Source organism: Oncorhynchus gorbuscha, unplaced genomic scaffold (assembly GCF_021184085.1).
Source record: "Oncorhynchus gorbuscha isolate QuinsamMale2020 ecotype Even-year unplaced genomic scaffold, OgorEven_v1.0 Un_scaffold_1642, whole genome shotgun sequence".
Lineage (NCBI taxonomy): Eukaryota > Metazoa > Chordata > Actinopteri > Salmoniformes > Salmonidae > Oncorhynchus > Oncorhynchus gorbuscha.
The window spans coordinates 48746-68936 of NW_025744834.1; the positions used below are offsets into that span (position 1 = coordinate 48746).

At 43.5% G+C, this 20191-nt stretch overlaps 1 protein-coding gene across 1 annotated transcript; it reads right to left on the reverse strand.

Annotated features, from left to right (window-relative positions):
• Positions 1-310: 310 nt before the first annotated feature.
• LOC124017130 (zinc finger protein 436-like) lies at positions 311-19949 on the reverse strand. The gene is made up of 5 exons (XM_046332524.1): positions 19916-19949; positions 19562-19609; positions 17862-17957; positions 2100-2312; positions 311-1254 (listed from the first exon to the last, which is right to left on the reverse strand). Exons 2-5 carry the CDS (start codon positions 19605-19607, stop codon positions 311-313), a joined length of 1299 nt encoding a protein of 432 aa, XP_046188480.1. The 5' UTR covers positions 19608-19609; positions 19916-19949.
• Between the last annotated feature and the right edge of the window lie 242 nt (positions 19950-20191).

The window sequence follows — 20191 nt, forward strand, 5'->3', positions numbered from 1 at the left end:
AGATATTCTCCTCCAATACAGTTGAGGAGGTGAGGAGAGAGGATGCGAGATAATCGAGGAAAGATGAATTGAGAAAGGATAGGCCTCAGTGACTAAAGTACTGGCCACTGGTCTCATTGACGACATGTGTTTTCCAAAATAAAAGGCCTCCAGACAAATTGTAGGCTTTTCCTATGTCATGTCCAAGGAGGCTGTCATCTCGCTTGTGTGATGCTCCTGGTGTTTCTTCAGCAATTTGGGTACATGGAACCCTTTCCCACACAGGCTACAGACATACGGCTTCTCCCTGTATGGAGCCTCATGTGCACCTTCAGACTCCCGGTGTGGTGAACCCCTTATCACAGACAGTACAAGGGTACGGCCTCTCTTTAGTGTGCGTGATCTGGTGCACTCTCAGGTTCCCAGACTGGGCGAAACGAGTCCCGCATATAGTGCAGACGTACGGTTTCTCTCCAGTGTGTGTTCTCTGGTGGCTTTGAAGGTCACCAGCCCGTACGAACGTCCGACCGCAGTACGAGCAGCAGAACCTCTTCTCAAGGTTCTTCAAGTGCGTCCTTGCATGCGTCTGCAGCTTCTCTACATCCGTGAAGCTCTTACCGCAGTCGCAGATGTGGTAGAGGACCTCTTCCATGTGTAACTTCTTGAGCTTGTGTTTTTTCAGGCACTGGGATCTGGCGAAGCGTTGTCCGCAGATGGAGCACTGATGCGGTTTCTCCTTGGTGTGGGTCAGTAGGTGGGTGTTGAGGTTCCCTCTGATCGTGAAGCCCTTCCCGCAGTAGGAGCAGTGGTGGAGGTTCTCTCCTGTGTGGATCAGACGATGAACCTTGAGGGTTCTGAAGTGGGAGAACATCTTGCCACAGTCATCACAGTGGTATGGTTTCTCGATACGGTGGGTCTGTCTGTGCTTCCTATACTCCAACAGGTGGGCAAAACTCTCTGCGCACTTGGAGCAGTGGTATGGTTTCTCTCCCGTGTGGACTCGCTGGTGGATCTTGAGGTGCCGTAGCAAGGCGAAGGTCTTCCCACACGGATGGCAGACGTGCTTGGTTTTCTCTCCGGTGTGGATGGTCATGTGTCTCCTCAGGTCGTCGGGTCGTAAGAAACACTTCCCGCAGACAGAGCACCGATGTGGTTTCTCTCCGCTGTGAATCAGCGCATGTCTGTTCAACCGCGTCTTTGTGAGGAACCTCTTTCCGCACTCGGAGCAGCGGTGGTGCTTCTCAGAGATGTCTGTGTCAGATCTGGCAACCTCTCCTGTTTCAATGACAACATTATAGGGGTTAGAGATGCTGCTAGGACAGAGAGGAGAGAACAGCATCACTTGCATGCTTAACAGTATACTGTACATATAGTAAAATACTATAGCGACCCAACACCTAGCAACCTCGTCAAGCGGTTCAGATCACTGTTGGGTTGACAGTCTCCTGGACCCAGTTTGCATACTGGTCGGAGGTACACCCCAAATTTGATACAATACCATGTACCTGCACCCATAGAGATCCTACTCAATTACTAGAGGGGCTGTGTTGTGAACCCTCAAAGTTCCATAATGGTCTGAAAATGGCAGCCATCTTGGTCAGGGAGAAATCCAACACAGTCTAATTGGAATGAATGGCAGTAGGTGATGCATTTCCTGCTTTAACTGACGCAGGGAAATAAAAGGCATGTGATGCATCAGAAATTGGGTAATATAATTAGTCGACCTAAAATATTGGTCATATAATTATAAATACAGTTTATACAGGTTTTAAACACATTTTCCGTATAATTAGCCTCTAAAATATATGTAAACAAACCCACAATGACTCAATGTGTGCTCTCTTGGACAGCAGTGAGTGTTTTTATACGATACAATATCAGTACTTGCATTTTACAACTTGTCAAATGTCCTGTCAACAACTGATGTCATAAAGTGTACGGCTGTGGATTGACTGCATTGTTTTAATGGCATGTTGGCAGCTATTTTTTTAAGCTGTCTGGATAGCTAGCTAAAAAGCAAACAGTGGAGATCATTTTCAAATTCATTGTGTTACACAATAGTGTACCTGTACCATAGTCAATCAAATAGTTTAACATCAGGGTATGGGTGTTTCTCTCACCTTTGTGAACCACCTGGTGTCGTCTCAGGTCATAGGATCGCAAGAAGGCCTTCCCGCAAACGGAACAATGGTGGGGTTTCTCTCCGCTGTGGGTCATCGTGTGTATCTTCAAGCTGCTGGCTGCAGTAAACCGCTTGCCGCACTGGGAGCAGAGGTACGGTCTCTCCGGGTCAGGGTCCCCAAGGCTGTCTGGGTCAGAGCTGGCACCCTCTCCTGTTTTAATGGCAACATTACAGGGGTTAAACACTTGTTTTCTATTTTATATGCTATACTATGCATCGGTATCTAAAAAGGTAGAAAGGATAGTTGACTTCTCCTAAATGTATATTCTGATCTGAGTTGGTCCTACCCACACCTTCCTCCTCCTCTTAGATGCATGTTCTGATCAGCGATTACTGGGATATTCAAGTCCGGGCTCTGGCTGGGCCACTCAAGGACATTCAGAGACTTGTCCCGAAGCCACTCCTGCGTTGTCTTGGCTGTGTGCTTAAGGTCGTTGTCCTGTTGGAAGGCGAACCTTCGCCCCAGTCTGAGGTCCTGAGTACTCTGGAGCAGGTTTTCATCAAGAATCTCCCTGTACATTGCTCCGTTCATCTTTTCCTCGATCCTGACTAGTATCCCAATCCTGGCCGCTGAAAAACATCCCCACAGCATAATGCTGCCACCACCATGCTTCACCATAGGGATGGCGCCAGGTTTCCTCTTTGGCATTCAGGCCAAAGAGTTCAATCTTAGTTTCATCAGACAAGATAATCTTGTTTCTCACGGTCTAAGTCCATAAAGGCCTGATTGGTGGAGTGCTGCAAAGATGGTTGTCCTTGTGGAAGGTTCTCCCATCGCCACAGAGGAACTCTGGAGCTCTGACTGAGTGACCATCGGGTTCTTGGTCACCTCCATGACCAAGGCCCTTCTCCCCGATTGCTCAGTTTGGCAAGGTGGCTCTAGGAAACCCTTCCCCATATCTGTGTCGTGACACAGTCCTGTCTCTGAGCTCTAAGGACAATTCCTTCGACCTCATGGCTTGGTTTTTGCTCTGACATGCACTGTCAACTGTGGGACCTTATATAGACAGGTGTGTGCCTTTCCAAATCATGTCCAATCAAATACATTTACCACAGGTGGACTCCAATCAAGATGTAGAAACATCAAGGATGATCAATGGAAACAGGATGCACCTGAGCTCAATTTCGAGTCTCCTAGCAAAGGGTCTCTGTTTTGATTTTTAATATATTTGCAAACATTTCTGAAAACCTGTTTTTGCTTCGTCATTATGGGGTGTTGTGTGTAGATTGATGAGGATGTTTTAAATTTGTTTAATCTATTTTAGAATAAAGCTGTAGTGTAACAAAATGTGGGGAAAGTCAAGTGGTCTGAATACTTAGCGAATGCACTGTATGTCGGTAAGTAGCCTTCCACAAGCCTTGGCCTGAACAAACCAGAACGGCTCATAGGACAGATCTCCTGTTTCTGAAGCGTGAGGCAGAGGCAGGAGAGTATGTAGTGTTATGTAGTGTTATGTAGTGTTATGTAGTGTTATGTAGTGTTATGTAGTGTTATGTAGTGTTATGTAGTGTTATGTAGTGTTATGTAGTGTTATGTAGTGTTATGTAGTTTTATGTAGTGTTATGTAGTGTTATGTAGTGTTATGTAGTGGTATGTAGTGTTATGTAGTGTTATGTAGTGTTATGTAGTGTTATGTAGTGTTAGTGTTATGTAGTGTTATGTAGTGTTAGTGTTATGTAGTGTTATGTAGTGTTATGTAGTGTTATGTAGTGTTATGTAGTGTTATGTAGTGTTATGTAGTGTTAGTGTTATGTAGTGTTATGTAGTGTTATGTAGTGTTATGTAGTGTTATGTAGTGTTATGTAGTGTTATGTAGTGGTATGTAGTGTTATGTAGTGTTATGTAGTGTTAGTGTTATGTATATTTTATGGATATCATGTATTTTATTTGTTGCGTTTTATTTATTTATTTGCTGAACCTCGGCAAGACGGAGCTGCTCTTCCTCCCGGGGAAGGACTGCCCGTTCCATGATCTCGCCATCACGGTTGACAACTCCATTGTGTCCTCCTCCCAGAGCGCTAAGAACCTTGGCGTGATCCTGGACAACACCCTGTCGTTCTCAACTAACATCAAGGCTGTGGCCCGTTCCTGTAGGTTCATGCTCTACAACATCCGCAGAGTACGACCCTGCCTCACACAGGAAGCGGCGCAGGTCCTGATCCAGGCACTTGTCATCTCCCGTCTGGATTACTGCAACTCGCTGTTGGCTGGGCTCCCTGCCTGCGCCATTAAACCCCTACAACTCATCCAGAACGCCGCAGCCCGTCTGGTGTTCAACCTTCCCAAGTTCTCTCACGTCACCCCGCTCCTCCGCTCTCTCCACTGGCTTCCAGTTGAAGCTCGCATCCGCTACAAGACCATGGTGCTTGCCTACGGAGCTGTGAGGGGAACGGCACCTCAGTACCTCCAGGCTCTGATCAGGCCCTACACCCAAACAAGGGCACTGCGTTCATCCACCTCTGGCCTGCTCGCCTCCCTACCACTGAGGAAGTACAGTTCCCGCTCAGCCCAGTCAAAACTGTTCGCTGCTCTGGCCCCCAATGGTGGAACAAACTCCCTCACGACGCCAGGACAGCGGAGTCAATCACCACCTTCCGGAGACACCTGAAACCCCACCTCTTTAAGGAATACCTAGGATAGGATAAGTAATCCTTCTCACCCCCCTTTTAAGATTTAGATGCACTATTGTAAAGTGACTGTTCTACTGGATGTCATAAGGTGAATGCACCAATTTGTAAGTCGCTCTGGATAAGAGCGTCTGCTAAATGACTTAAATGTAAATGTAATGTAATTTCCTGTTTTGACCCCAGTAAGAGGGGCTAATTGAGGATCCCAATAAATACTACTAAATACTACACAACTTATTCTGAGACCTGGACCAGGCTGCATGTAGCTGGTTTGAAAATGATTTAAAAGTCATATGAATGTGGCTCACCTTTTAGTCAGTTACATTTCTATGGGAGCGAATCCTTCACCAACTAACCTCAGGCCAACTCTATCCTGAATGAATCCTTCACCAACTGACCTCAGGCCAACTCTATCCTGAATGAATCCTTCACCAACTAACCTCAGGCCAACTCTATCCTGAATGAATCCTTCACCAACTGACCTGCTCCCGGGCAGGCCAACTCTATCCTGAATGAATCCTTCACCAACTAACCTCAGGCCAACTCTATCCTGAATGAATCCTTCACCAACTAACCTCAGGCCAACTCTATCCTGAATGAATCCTTCACCAACTGACCTCAGGCCAACTCTATCCTGAATGAATCCTTCACCAACTGACCTCAGGCCAACTCTATCCTGAATGAATCCTTCACCAACTGACCTCAGGCCAACTCTATCCTGAATGAATCCTTCACCAACTAACCTCAGGCCAACTCTATCCTGAATGAATCCTTCACCAACTGACCTCAGGCCAACTCTATCCTGAATGAATCCTTCACCAACTGACCTCAGGCCAACTCTATCCTGAATGAATCCTTCACCAACTAACCTCAGGCCAACTCTATCCTGAATGAATCCTTCACCAACTAACCTCAGGCCAACTCTATCCTGAATGAATCCTTCACCAACTGACCTCAGGCCAACTCTATCCTGAATGAATCCTTCACCAACTGACCTCAGGCCAACTCTATCCTGAATGAATCCTTCACCAACTGACCTCAGGCCAACTCTATCCTGAATGAATCCTTCACCAACTAACCTCAGGCCAACTCTATCCTGAATGAATCCTTCACCAACTGACCTCAGGCCAACTCTATCCTGAATGAATCCTTCACCAACTGACCTCAGGCCAACTCTATCCTGAATGAATCCTTCACCAACTGACCTCAGGCCAACTCTATCCTGAATGAATCCTTCACCAACTAACCTCAGGCCAACTCTATCCTGAATGAATCCTTCACCAACTGACCTCAGGCCAACTCTATCCTGAATGAATCCTTCACCAACTGACCTCAGGCCAACTCTATCCTGAATGAATCCTTCACCAACTGACCTCAGGCCAACTCTATCCTGAATGAATCCTTCACCAACTAACCTCAGGCCAACTCTATCCTGAATGAATCCTTCACCAACTGACCTCAGGCCAACTCTATCCTGAATGAATCCTTCACCAACTGACCTCAGGCCAACTCTATCCTGAATGAATCCTTCACCAACTGACCTCAGGCCAACTCTATCCTGAATGAATCCTTCACCAACTAACCTCAGGCCAACTCTATCCTGAATGAATCCTTCACCAACTAACCTCAGGCCAACTCTATCCTGAATGAATCCTTCACCAACTAACCTCAGGCCAACTCTATCCTGAATGAATCCTTCACCAACTAACCTCAGGCCAACTCTATCCTGAATGAATCCTTCACCAACTAACCTCAGGCCAACTCTATCCTGAATTAATCCTTCACCAACTAACCTCAGGCCAACTCTATCCTGAATGAATCCTTCACCAACTAACCTCAGGCCATCTCTATCCTGCATGAATCCTTCACCAACTAACCTCAGGCCAACTCTATCCTGAATGAATCCTTCACCACCTAACCTCAGGCCAACACTATCCTGAATGAATAGTCTGAACCGCGAGTTGAGGACCAATGAAATCAGAATCCCTCCCTCTTGCAAAGAGTGCGTCATCATCTCCTTCATTTGAGGAAGAAGACTGATTAAATATGTTATTAATTAAATGTTTTTGTGTGATTTTTATTTATTTTTACAATTTAAAAAAAATACCTATCACATGATTTAGTAATGACAGAATGCATTTAGAATCTAAAATAAGCATTTATTATTATTATTATTTATTTTAACAATCAGAATCAACACAGCAAAGTAAAACAATGAAGAAGATACATCTAAACGCTTATTTCACACCTCCGCCTGCTGAATCCGTAACATTACTTTTCCTTCATTATGATTTTCGTCTCAAATTTGAACATGGCACTGATTTGCCCATGGATTTGACGTTTCAGCATCGTCTCAATGAAGAATTCGACAAGCCATGTTGAGGACCAATCAGAATCCTTCTGCTGGAGTCAGCGGCAGGCAGAAGAGAAATATCCACCGTCGTAGTACGGATGAAGCCTGAGCTGGGATACCAAGCTAACTGAAGCCCGGTTAGCTTTAGAAAACCCAGAGTAGCTTGCTTCGTAGGATACCCCTCAGAACACAGTGTGTATTTACTGATGGTGTCAAATCAGGTTCTGGACGTAACAAAGGGTTTCCCGGAGGGATCCATTCTTGGTCTGTTTTTTTCTCTCTCTCTCTCTCATTATCTTAAAATGGTATCGTTCACCTGTACGCAGATGACACTGTGGTGTGTGCTGTTGCCTTCGCAGCTGACCAGGCTCTGACAGAGCTTCAATCTGTCTTCATTGTTCTGCAGAAAGCCTTTGTTGAACTGAAACTTAATGCAGGTAAAACCAAGTACACGTACATTTTCCAAATCACTTTTTTTATTTTAAATATCTGATGATTTATGCATAAGTATAGTATACGTACTTTGTATGGTGCTCTCGCGGATCGTGTCCCCGCCTATATACATATCTGACTACCTGGATGGGTGAAAAGCGATCTTTAAAAAAAAAGTATGTTGATGCATTAGTTCAAAGAAATTAATAATATTACAAAATAAATAAAAACCATTCTTTTTTAAATCGGCTTCTTCTATAGGAACTGGTCTTTCGTTAAATAGCAGAAAACAAATAATTTCGTCAACATTCGTTCCAGGTATATTGACTATGGCGGATATTGTCTATCTGAATGCAGCTGCCACTATTGAAGTCATTGGATGTGGTTCATCACGATGCGTTGCGATTTATTACGGCCGATAGGTTCAGCACACATTGCATTTTGTATCAGAACGCAGCAGGCTGGCCCACCTTGAAGTCTCGTACATAGATGCATTGTGCTCTTTTTGTCTATAAAAATGGCCTATTGCATACATTTCCGCCATACCTTACCTCATTGTTAACCTGTAGATGTACGGGCTACCGGACCCGGGCTCAGAGATGGCAACTCTCTAGATATCCTTTCGAGATCCCCCGAGTTGGGTAGATCTGCTTTTAGTTTTTTTGTACTTCAGTGTGGAATGATCTACAATGCACTTTAAAATGGTAGGAATTGGTGCCTCTTGGGCCTTTCAGATGGTTGTCAGGGGGACCCTCTAGGGCCTTCCAGACGGTTGTTAGGGGGACCTTCTAGGGCCTTTCAGACAGTTGTTAGGGGGACCTTCTAGGGCCTTTCAGACGGTTGTTAGGGGGACCTTCTAGGGCCTTTCAGACGGTTGTTAGGGGGACCTTCTAGGGCCTTTCAGACAGTTGTTAGGGGGACCCTCTAGGGCCTTTCAGATGGTTGTTAGGGGGACCTTCTAGGGCCTTTCAGACGGTTGTTAGGGGGACCTTCTAGGGCCTTTCAGACGGTTGTTAGGGGGACCCTCTAGGGCCTTTCAGACGGTTGTTAGGGGGACCTTCTAGGGCCTTTCAGATGGTTGTTAGGGGGACCTTCTAGGGCCTTTCAGATGGTTGTTAGGGGGACCTTCTAGGGCCTTTCAGACGGTTGTTAGGGGGACCTTCTAGGGCCTTTCAGACAGTTGTTAGGGGGACCCTCTAGGGCCTTTCAGACGGTTGTTAGGGGGACCTTTTAGGGCCTTTCAGACGGTTGTTAGGGGGACCTTCTAGGGCCTTTCAGATGGTTGTTAGGGGGACCTTCTAGGGCCTTTCAGATGGTTGTTAGGGGGACCCTCTAGGGCAGGGGTGTCAAAGTCAAATGGACGGAGGGCCAAATAAAAAATTTAGCTACAAGCCGAGGGCCGGACTGTTCGAATGTTCATTGAAAATATTTTAAATGACGCATATAGTCTAGTGAACCTAATTGAACCTACTGAAAACCTAACAAATATATTCCAATATGATCAGATAAATAAAGCAATATTTTCTTATGGCTCTGTCAGTAATCTTTAATTTTCAACAGACACAAAAGACAAATTTCCTTTATATAAAAATCCCCATAACATGAACATTAAATGAAAGAAACCGGTATTCAAGGCACCATCAGTAGCCTATATTTTCTATTTTAGCAAAAGTGGGCTAAATTTACTTCAAAGAAAAAAACAATAATAGCAATTTTCTATCATCCACTCAACTTGGTTTTAAATGCCTTCACTGTACTGTACATATCAGAGATGACACGATCCCGACCCTGCAGCTGCAAGTTCATTGCATTCAGATGACTCGTAATGTCACACAGAAAAGCCATTTCACACAGAAACATTTCGTCTCGGAGTTGTGTTGTGTCTTTCCCTTTGCTGTCCAAGAACAGACAAATCTCCTCACGAAGCTCGAAACATCTTTGAAGCACCTTTCCCTGGCTTAGCCATCGCACCTCTGTGTGATAAGGCAAATCACCATGCTCCGTTTCTAACTCCGTCAGAAATGCCTTGAACTGGCGGTGATTCAAACCTTTGGCTCTGATAAAGTTAACTGTGCGCGTGATGATGCTCATTACATGCTCCATTTTCAAGGCTTTACCGCACAACGCTTCCTGGTGTATGATACAATGATAAGCTGTCAGCTCACCTGTCGCGTTTTCCTCTTGCATCTTTTCCCGTATCTTCCCACCAGTCCGCTCCTGTGTCCACACATCGCAGGTGCTCCGTCGGTTGTCAAACCCACGAGTTTTTCCCAAGGCAGCTCCATCTCATTTACACATCTTGACACCTCTTCATACAAATCATGCCCCGTAGTTGTGCCATGCATAGGACGTAAAGCCAAAAACTCCTCTGTCACGCTTAGGCTGGAGTCCACTCCGCGGATGAAAATTGACAACTGGGCAATGTCAGAAATGTCGGTGCTCTCATCCACAGCCAAGGAATATGCAATGAAATCTTTTCCCTTTTTCACAAGCTGCTCTTTTAGATTGATGGACAACTGGTCTACTCTCTCGGCAATGGTGTTTCTGCTCAGACTCACATTTAAAAAGAGTTGCCTTTTTTCTGGGCAAACTTCGTCACAAACTTTAATCATGCAGTTTTTGATGAAATCCCCTCCGTAAATGGCCGGGCTGATTTAGCGATCTCTTCTGCCAAAATAAAACTGGCCTTGACAGCAGCCTGGCCTTGTGATTTGGCTTTTTGAACAGAGCCTGTCGAGATTTGAGGCCTCGTTTTAATTCCTCTGCCTTTTGTAGCCTTTGTTCCATGTCCATATTCTTGTTTTTGTCCGCGTGTTTCGTTTCATAATGTCGTCTCAGATTATACTCTTTCAGTACCGCCACACTTTCTCCACACAGAAGACACACAGGTTTTCCAGCTACCTCCGTGAACAAATACTCCGACTCCCACCTTGTTTGAAACCCCCGGTTCTCAGTGTCCACCTTCCGTTTTGCCATTTTTGATGGGTATCTGAAAGTTAATTTTACTGTGATGCTGACAACTGCTGTGCCAATAAATATTGAAATGAAGCAGCCTACTGCTCGGTGCGTCACCGTTGCATTGTGGGAAATGTAGTATTGGTGCGTGTAAAAGATCTGCGGGCTGCCGGCTTGCTGCGGTCTGCGGGCCGGTTCTAATAACAAATCAAGATCATCCCAGGGGCCGTAAAAAACCTTCTCGCGGGCCGGATGTGGCCCGCGGGCCTTGACTCTGACATATGTGCTCTAGGGCCTTTCAGACGGTTGTTAGGGGGACCCTCTAGGGTCTTTCAGACGGTTGTTAGGGGGACCTTCTAGGGCCTTTCAGACAGTTGTTAGGGGGACCCTCTAGGGCCTTTCAGACGGTTGTTAGGGGGACCTTTTAGGGCTTTCAGATGGTTGTTAGGGGGACCTTCTAGGGCCTTTCAGACAGTTGTCAGGGGGACCCTCTAGGGCCTTTCAGACGGTTGTTAGGGGGACCCTCTAGGGCCTTTCAGACGGTTGTTAGGGGGACCCTCTAGGGCCTTTCAGACTGTTAGGGGGACCCTCTAGGGCCTTTCAGACGGTTGTTAGGGGGACCTTCTAGGGCCTTTCAGACTGTTAGGGGGACCCTCTAGGGCCTTTCAGATGGTTGTTAGGGGGACCTTCTAGGGCCTTTCAGACGGTTGTTAGGGGGACCTTCTAGGGCAGGGGTGTCAAACATACGGCCCGCGGGCCGGAACCGGCCCCCTAGGAAGTTCGATCAGGCCCGCAGGATAATTTGAAAGTGGAAAAAATGCATAAAAGACATGGAATTAATATTTTTAATTCGCTGCAATTCATGGATTATCCGCTAAGGGGCGCACTCTTTCCATCAGAGTAGAAGACAAGCCGCATCACTGAGACAGACTGAAAACAGCAGACGGTATCAATGCGCCATCTGCTGCTTGTTACGACGTTGTTAATACCTTGGTCTCTACCTCTCCGCTACACCCTCATTAGCCAAAATGTCGTTATCCAAACGGAGAAAAGTAGATAAGGAGTGTAGAATTTTCAAAGAAAAATGGACCACATCCTATTTATTTACAGAGATGCACGGAAAACCTTCGTGCTTGGTGTGTTTGCAACAAGTTTCGGTATTGAAGGAATATAATATTCGACGCCACTACGAGACTCATCACAGCGAAAAATATGACGGCTTGCAAGGACAACTGAGAAGAGATAAGATTAACGAATTGCTGGCGGGTCTGAGGAAACAGCAGTCAACTTTCAGCCAGAGCCGAGAAGTCAGTGAAGCAGCGGTAAAAGCCAGCTACCTAATTGCTAGCGAAATAGCATTAGCATCGAAGCCGTATTCCGACGGTGACTTTGTTAAACAATGCATGATGAAGGCGGCTGAACTTGTATGTCCCGAGAAGCGACAAGCTTTTGCCAATATTAGCCTGACGAGGAATACTATAGCAGAGAGGATTTCTGTCATGTTTTGTCTTATATTGTCTTGTCATTTTGCTTTCCCTTCTGTTCGTTTTCCCCTGCTGGTCTTTTTTGGTTCGTTCCCTTTTTCTCTCTTCCTCCCTCTCTCTCTTCTCTCTATCGTTCCGTTCCTGCTCCCAGCTGTTCCTATTCCCTAATCAATCATTTAGTCTTTCCACACCTGTTCCCTATCTTTTCCTCTGATTAGAGTCCTTATTTCTCCCCTTGTTTTCCGTTTCTGTTCTGTCGGATCCTTGTATATTGTTCACCGTGATGTGTCTTTGTCTCGCCGTGTCGTGTTTCCCTCAGATGCTGCGTGGTGAGCAGGTGTCTGAGTCTGCTACGGTCAGTGCCTTCCCGAGGCAACCTACAGTTTATGGTCGAGTCTCCAGTCTGTCCTCGTCATTACGAGTGGAATTGTTTTTTATGCTTTGTTTACCGCTCCGATTTGTCTAGGAGTTTTGCATATTTCCTTTACTGGAATAAAGACTCTGTTTTCGCCAAGTCGCTTTTGGGTCCTCATTCACCTGCATAACAATTTCGAACTATCGGCAGATTTAGACAGTCAATTGAAACAGAGAGTCAAGTCATTTATTGCATTTTCCGTGGCAATTGACGAGAGCACTGACATCACAGACGTGGCCCAACTGGCCATATTTATTAGAGGAGTTGATAATATGAGACATTGACTATATATATTGACTATATTGACTGCATTACTATATTTTTCAGTACCAATTAAAGTTTTGTGCCTTTGTACAATCAGTGGGATCAGTTGCAATGCATATTTGTGAATGATAAAAGTAAATTGCACATTTGTCTAAGGAAATATGAGGTGTTTCATGAAATGTTTTGTAAAAGGATAGTTCATTAAATTTCAATATTTTCCTAATGTTCTTGTGCTTCTTTACACCAAAACAAAGGAAAGACATGATATTTTGGTTATTTATAGCAGAGTATGGTATAATTTTAATGGTCCGGCCCACTTGACATCTCCCTAGGCCGTATGTGGCCCACGATGCGAAATGAGTTTGACACCCCTGTTCTAGGGCCTTTCAGATGGTTGTTAGGGGGACCTTTTAGGGCCTTTCAGATGGTTGTTAGGGGGACCTTCTAGGGCCTTTCAGATGGTTGTTAGGGGACCTTCTAGGGCCTTTCAGATGGTTGTTAGGGGGACCTTCTAGGGCCTTTCAGATGGTTGTTAGGGGGACCTTCTAGGGCCTTTCAGATGGTTGTTAGGGGACCGTTTTACTGAATGTGTCTGTTTTTTATAATTTTGTTTTGCTTTTCGTGTTGATGTGTATAATAATGTGTACATGAATGGGTAGTTTAATGGTTTTATTGTATATTAATGTGTATATGAATGGGTAGTTTAATAGGTTTATTGTATATTAATGTGTATATGAATGGGTAGTTTAATGGGTTTTATGTATATTAATGTTTATATGAATGGGTAGTGTAATGAGTTTATTGTATATTAATGAGTAGTTTAATAGGTTTATTGTATATTAATGTGTATACGAATGGGTAGTTTAATGGGTTTTATGTATATTAATGTGTATATGAATGGGTAGTTTAATGGGTTTTATGTATATTAATGTGTATATGAATGGGTAGTTTAATAGGTTTATTGTATATTAATGTGTATATGAATGGGTAGTTTAATGGGTTTATTGTATATTAATGTATATGAATGGGTAGTTTAATAGGTTTAAATAAAATCACATTTTATCTGTCACATACACATGGTTAGCAGATGTCAATGCGAGTGTAGCGAAATGCTTGTGCTTCTAGTTACGACAGTGCAGTAATATCTAACAAGTAATCTAACAAATTCACAACGACTACCTAATACACACACACAATGTAAGGGGATGGAATAAGAATATGTATCTATAAATATATGGATGTGCGATGGCTGTGCGGCATAGGAAAGATGCAATAGATGGTATAAAATACAGTATATATACATATGAGATGAGTAATGTAGGATATGTAAACATATAAAAGTGGCATTATTTAAAGTGACAACATGATTAAATCCATTTATTAAAGTGGTCAGTGATTTGAGTCTGTATGTTGGCAGCAGCCTCTTTATATTAGTGATGGCCTTGAGATAGAAGCTGTTTTTCATTCTCTCAGTCCCAGCTTTGATGCACCTGTACTGACCTCGCCTTCTGGATGATAGCGGGGTGAACAGGCAGTGGCTCAGGTGGTTGTTGTCCTTGATGATCTTTTTGGCCTTCCTGTGACATCGGGTGGTGTAGGTGTCCTGGAGGGAAGGTAGTTTGCCCCCCCCCCGGTGATGCGTTGTGCAGTCCGCACCACCCTCTGGAGAGCCTTGCGGTTCAGGGAAGTGTAGTTGCCCCGGTGATGCGTTGTGCAGACCGCACTACCCTCTGGAGAGCCTTACGGTTCAGGGAAGGTAGTTTGCCCTACCAGGTGGTGATAAAGCCTGACAGGATGATCTCGATTGTGCATCTGTAGAAGTTTGTGGGGGTTTTAGGTGACAAGCCAAATTTCTTCAGCTTCTTCACCATGCTGTCTGTGTGGGTGGACCATTTCAGTTTGTCTGTGATGTGTACGCAGAGGAACTTAACTTTCCACCTTCTCCGCTGCTGTCCCATCAATGTGGAAAGGAGGTGCTCCCACTGCTGTTTCCTGAAGTACACGATCATCTCCTTTGTTTTGTTGACATTGAGTGAGAGGTTATTTTCCTGACACCACACTCCGAGGGCCCTCACCTCCTCCCTGTAGGCCATCTCGCCATTGTTGGTAATCAAGCCTACCACTGTAGTGTCGTCTGCAAACTTGATGATTGAGTTGGAGGCGTGCATGGCCACGCAGTCATGGCTGAACAGGGAGTACAGGAGAGGGCTGAGAACACACCCTTGTGGGGCCCCAGAACCCCTCATAGCCTGGTTTCTCTCTAGGTTTCTTCCTAGGTTTTGGCCTTTCTAGGGAGTTTTTCCTAGCCACCGTGCTTCTACACCTGCATTGCTTGCTGTTTGGGGTTTTAGAATGGGTTTCTGTACAGCACTTTGCATATTAATGTCTATATAAATGTGGAGTTTAATGTATTTATTGTATATTAATATGTGTATGAATGGGTAGTTGAATGTGTTTATTGTATATTAATGTGTATATGAATGGGTATTTGAATGTGTTTATTGTATATTAATGGGTAGTTGAATGTGTTTATTGTATATTAATGTGTATATGAATGGGTAGTTTAATAGGTTTATTGTATATTAATGTGTATATGAATGGGTAGTTTAATGGGTTTATTGTATATTAATGGGTAGTTGAATGTGTTTATTGTATATTAATGTGTATATGAATGGGTAGTTTAATAGGTTTATTGTATATTAATGTGTATATGAATGGGTAGTTTAATGGGTTTATTGTATATTAATGTGTATATGAATGGGTAGTTGAATGTGTTTATTGTATATTAATGTGTATATGAATGGGTAGTTGAATGTGTTTATTGTATATTAATGTGTATATGAATGGGTATTTGAATGTGTTTATTGTATATTAATGGGTAGTTGAATGTGTTTATTGTATATTAATGTGTATATGAATGGGTATTTGAATGTGTTTATTGTATATTAATGGATAGTTGAATGGGCTCCGGGCAGCCGATGTCGGAAATGGAGGAAAATGCTTGCCTCCCTGCGGACCTGGCATCCTTTCACTCCCTCCTCTCTACATTTTCCTCCTCTGTCTCTGCTGCTAAAGCCACTTTCTACCACTCTAAATTCCAAGCATCTGCCTCTAACCCTAGGAAAGCTCTTTGCCACCTTCTCCTCCCTCCTGAATCCTCCTCCCCCCCCTCCTCCCTCTCTGCAGATGGCTTCGTCAACCATTTTGAAAAGAAGGATTTGAGTCGACATCCGATCCTCGTTTGCTAAGTCAAAGACACCGCTGGTTCTGCTCACACTGCCCTACCCTGTGCTCTGACCTCTTTCTCCCCTCTCTCTCCAGATGAAATCTTGCGTCTTGTGACGGCTGGCCGCCCAACAACCTGCCCGCTTGACCCTATCCCCTCCTCTCTTCTCCAGACCATTTCCGGAGACCTTCTCCCTTACCTCACCTCGCTCATCAACTCATCCCTGACCGCTGGCTACGTCCCTTCCGTCTTCAAGAGAGCGAGAGTTGCACCCCTTCTGAAAAAACCTACACTCGATCCCTCCGATGTCAACAACTACATACCAGTATCCCTTCTTTCTTTTCTCTCCAAAACTCTTGAACGTGCCGTCCTTGGCCAGCTCTCCCGCTATCTCTCTCAGAATGACCTTCTTGATCCAAATCAGTCAGGTTTCAAGACTAGTCATTCAACTGAGACTGCTCTTCTCTGTATCACGGAGGCGCTCCGCACTGCTAAAGCTAACTCTCTCTCCTCTGCTCTCATCCTTCTAGACCTATCGGCTGCCTTCGATACTGTGAACCATCAGATCCTCCTCTCCACCCTCTCCGAGTTGGGCATCTCCGGCGCGGCACACGCTTGGATTGCGTCCTACCTGACAGGTCGCTCCTACCAGGTGGCGTGGCGAGAATCTGTCTCCTCACCACGCGCTCTCACCACTGGTGTCCCCAGGGCTCTGTTCTAGGCCCTCTCCTATTCTCGCTATACACCAAGTCACTTGGCTCTGTCATAACCTCACATGGTCTCTCCTATCATTGCTATGCAGACGACACACAATTAATCTTCTCCTTTCCCCTTCTGATGACCAGGTGGCAAATCGCATCTCTGCATGTCTGGCAGACATATCAGTGTGGATGACGGATCACCACCTCAAGCTGAACCTCGGCAAGACGGAGCTGCTCTTCCTCCCGGGGAAGGACTGCCCGTTCCATGATCTCGCCATCACGGTTGACAACTCCATTGTGTCCTCCTCCCAGAGCGCTAAGAACCTTGGCGTGATCCTGGACAACACCCTGTCGTTCTCAACTAACATCAAGGCGGTGGCCCGTTCCTGTAGGTTCATGCTCTACAACATCCGCAGAGTACGACCCTGCCTCACACAGGAAGTGGCGCAGGTCCTAATCCAGGCACTTGTCATCTCCCGTCTGGATTACTGCAACTCGCTGTTGGCTGGGCTCCCTGCCTGTGCCATTAAACCCCTACAACTCATCCAGAACGCCGCAGTCAGTCTGGTGTTCAACCTTCCCAAGTTCTCTCACGTCACCCCGCTCCTCCGCTCTCTCCACTGGCTTCCAGTTGAAGCTCGCATCCGCTACAAGACCATGGTGCTTGCCTACGGAGCTGTGAGGGGAACGGCACCTCAGTACCTCCAGGCTCTGATCAGGCCCTACACCCAAACAAGGGCACTGCGTTCATCCACCTCTGGCCTGCTCGCCTCCCTACCACTGAGGAAGTACAGTTCCCACTCAGTTCCCACTCAGCCCAGTCAAAACCTGCTCTGGCCCCCCCAATGGTGGAACAAACTCCCTCATGACGCCAGGACAGCGGAGTCAATCACCACCTTCCGGAGACACCTGAAACCCCACCTCTTTAAGGAATACCTAGGATAGGATAAGTAATCCTTCTCACCCCCCCCCCCCCCCCCTAAAAGATTTAGATGCACTATTGTAAAGTGGCTGTGCCACTGGATGTCATAAGGTGAATGCACCAATTTGTAAGTCGCTCTGGATAAGAGCGTCTGCTAAATGACTTAAATGTAATGTAATGTAAATGTGTTTATTGTATATTAATGTGTATATGAATTGGTCATGTGTTTAAATAAATCCTGGCTTGGTCCCATCTATACCTTCCTCCTCCTCTCCATCCCCCACCTCCTCCTCTGGATGCATGTTCTGATCAGTGATTACCTGGCTTGGTCCTATCCACACCTTCCTCCTCCTCCTCCTCTTCGTCCTTCTCTCTGTCCCTCTCCTCCTCATCCTCTCTTTTAACAATAACAAGCCCTGTAAAACATCAAACCAATAAGACTGGAACACAATGTTCATTAAAACTTTATAATAGATCTTCACATAATAATAGTAATACAAATGTAAAACAATAATAATAGTAATAATAGTAATAATAGTAGTAGTAGTAGTAGTAATAATAATAGTAGTATTAGTAGTAGTAGTAGTAATAATAAGTAGTAGTAGTAGTAGTAATAATAATAATAATAGTAGTAGTAGTAGTAATAATAATAATAGTAGTATTAGTTTGTAGTAGTAGTAATAATAAGTAGTAGTAGTAGTAGTAGTAGTAGTAGTAATAATAATAATAGTAGTAGTAGTAGTAGTAGTAGTAGTAGTAGTAATAATAAGTAGTAGTAGTAGAAGTAGTAGTAATAATAAGTAGTAGTAGTAGAAGTAGTAATAATAATAATAGTAGTATTAGTAGTAATAATAATAGTAGTAGTAGTAGTAATAATAATAATAGTAGTAGTAGTAGTAATAAGTAGTAGTAGTAGTAGTAGTAGTAGTAGTAGTAATAATAGTAGTATTAGTAGTAATAATAATAGTAGTAGTAGTAGTAGTAGTAGTAGTAGTAGTAGTAGTAGTAGTAGTAGTAGTAATAGTAGTAGTAGTAGTAGTAGTAGTAGTAATAATAAGTAGTAGTAGTAATAATAATAGTAGTATTAGTAGTAATAATAATAGTAATAATAGTAGTAATAATAACAGCAATAGTAGTAGTAGTAGTAGTAGTAGTAGTAGTAGTAATAATAGTAATAAAAATAGTAGTATTAGTAGTAATAATAATAGTAACAATAATAGTAGTAGTAGTAATAACAATAGTAATAATACTAATAATAGTAGTATTAGTAGTAATAATAGTAGTATTAGTAGTAATAGTAGTAGTAGTAGTAGTAATAATAATAGTAATAATACTAATAATAATAATAGTAGTATTAGTAGTAATAATAATAGTAACAATAATAGTAGTAGTAGTAGTAATAATAATAGTAATAATACTAATAATAATAATAGTAGTATTAGTAGTAATAATAGTAGTAGTAGTAATAATCATAATAATAGTAATAATAATAATAATAATAGTAGTATTAGTAGTAATAATAATAATAATAATAGCAATAATAATAATAGTAATAATAATAGTAGTAATAATGATAATAATAGTAGTAATAATAACAATAATACTAACAATAATAATATAATAGGCTTTATTCTATTCTCTTTCTATTGTAATATATTACCTGGGTTAGTTCTCTTTCTATTGTAATATATTACCTGGGTTAGTTCTCTTTCTATTGTAATATATTACCTGGGTTAGTTATCTTTCTATTGTAATATATTACCTGGGTTAGTTATCTTTCTATTGTAATATATTACCTGGGTTAGTAATATATTACCTGGGTTAGTTCTCTTTCTATTGTAATATATTACCTGGGTTAGTTCTCTTTCTATTGTAATATATTACCTGGGTTAGTTCTCTTTCTATTGTAATATATTACCTGGGTTAGTTCTCTTTCTATTGTAATATATTACCTGGGTTAGTCCTCTTTCTATTGTAATATATTACCTGGGTTAGTTCTCTTTCTATTGTAATATATTACCTGGGTTGGCCACACCTCTTTCTCCCTGGTCCTCCTCTTCTTCCATATCTATTTGAATAACATCAAAACAGGGGCTTAGAGGTTATTTTGGGACTACTGTGTGTGCCACACTAGACAATAGTAGACATGGGTTCAATTCAAATTGAAAATCTGTCTGTGCTTGATTGAAATCAATATGTGCCTGGTCCAATAGTCTCAAAAGTGACCACCACCCCACTTAACTAGCTGACACTTCAGCAAGGCTCCAAAAACACTGAAAGTATTTGAATGTTTTTAAATCATATTTGAACCCAGATCTGGACTTTAAGGACTATGATGTAACCCAGAATGTTGGCATAGCCAACCTGGACTCACCAGAGTCAATGTCATTATCTTCCTCATCCTCTTCTTCCTCCTCCTCGATTTCTCGCTCCTCCTCCTCCTCTTTGATAATCACATTGAACCCAGAGTTCCAGTGTTTGACTGCAGTCCTCCAGCTTCACTGATGCCATCTCTGGACCCTGTTGTGAGCTTGTCTGGGCTGCAACCCTGCAGCCAGAACCCAGTTCAGACATGGTATGAACACGGCAGCCAGAACCCAGTTCAGACATGGTATGAACACGGCAGCCAGAACCCAGTTCAGACATGGTA

What these genes read in the sequence shown, in the direction of transcription:
- LOC124017130 (XM_046332524.1), bottom strand. Translation starts at nt 19,607, where the DNA reads ATGGAAGAAGAGGAGGACCAGGGAGAAAGAGGTGTGGCCAACCCAG. An exon ending in AAGAGGTGTGGCCAACCCAG is followed by an intron (nt 17,958 to 19,561) that starts GTAATATATTAC and finishes GATGTTTTACAG; the next exon opens with GGCTTGTTATTGTTAAAAGA. An exon ending in ACACCAGGTGGTTCACAAAG is followed by an intron (nt 1,255 to 2,099) that starts GTGAGAGAAACA and finishes TCATTGAAACAG; the next exon opens with GAGAGGTTGCCAGATCTGAC.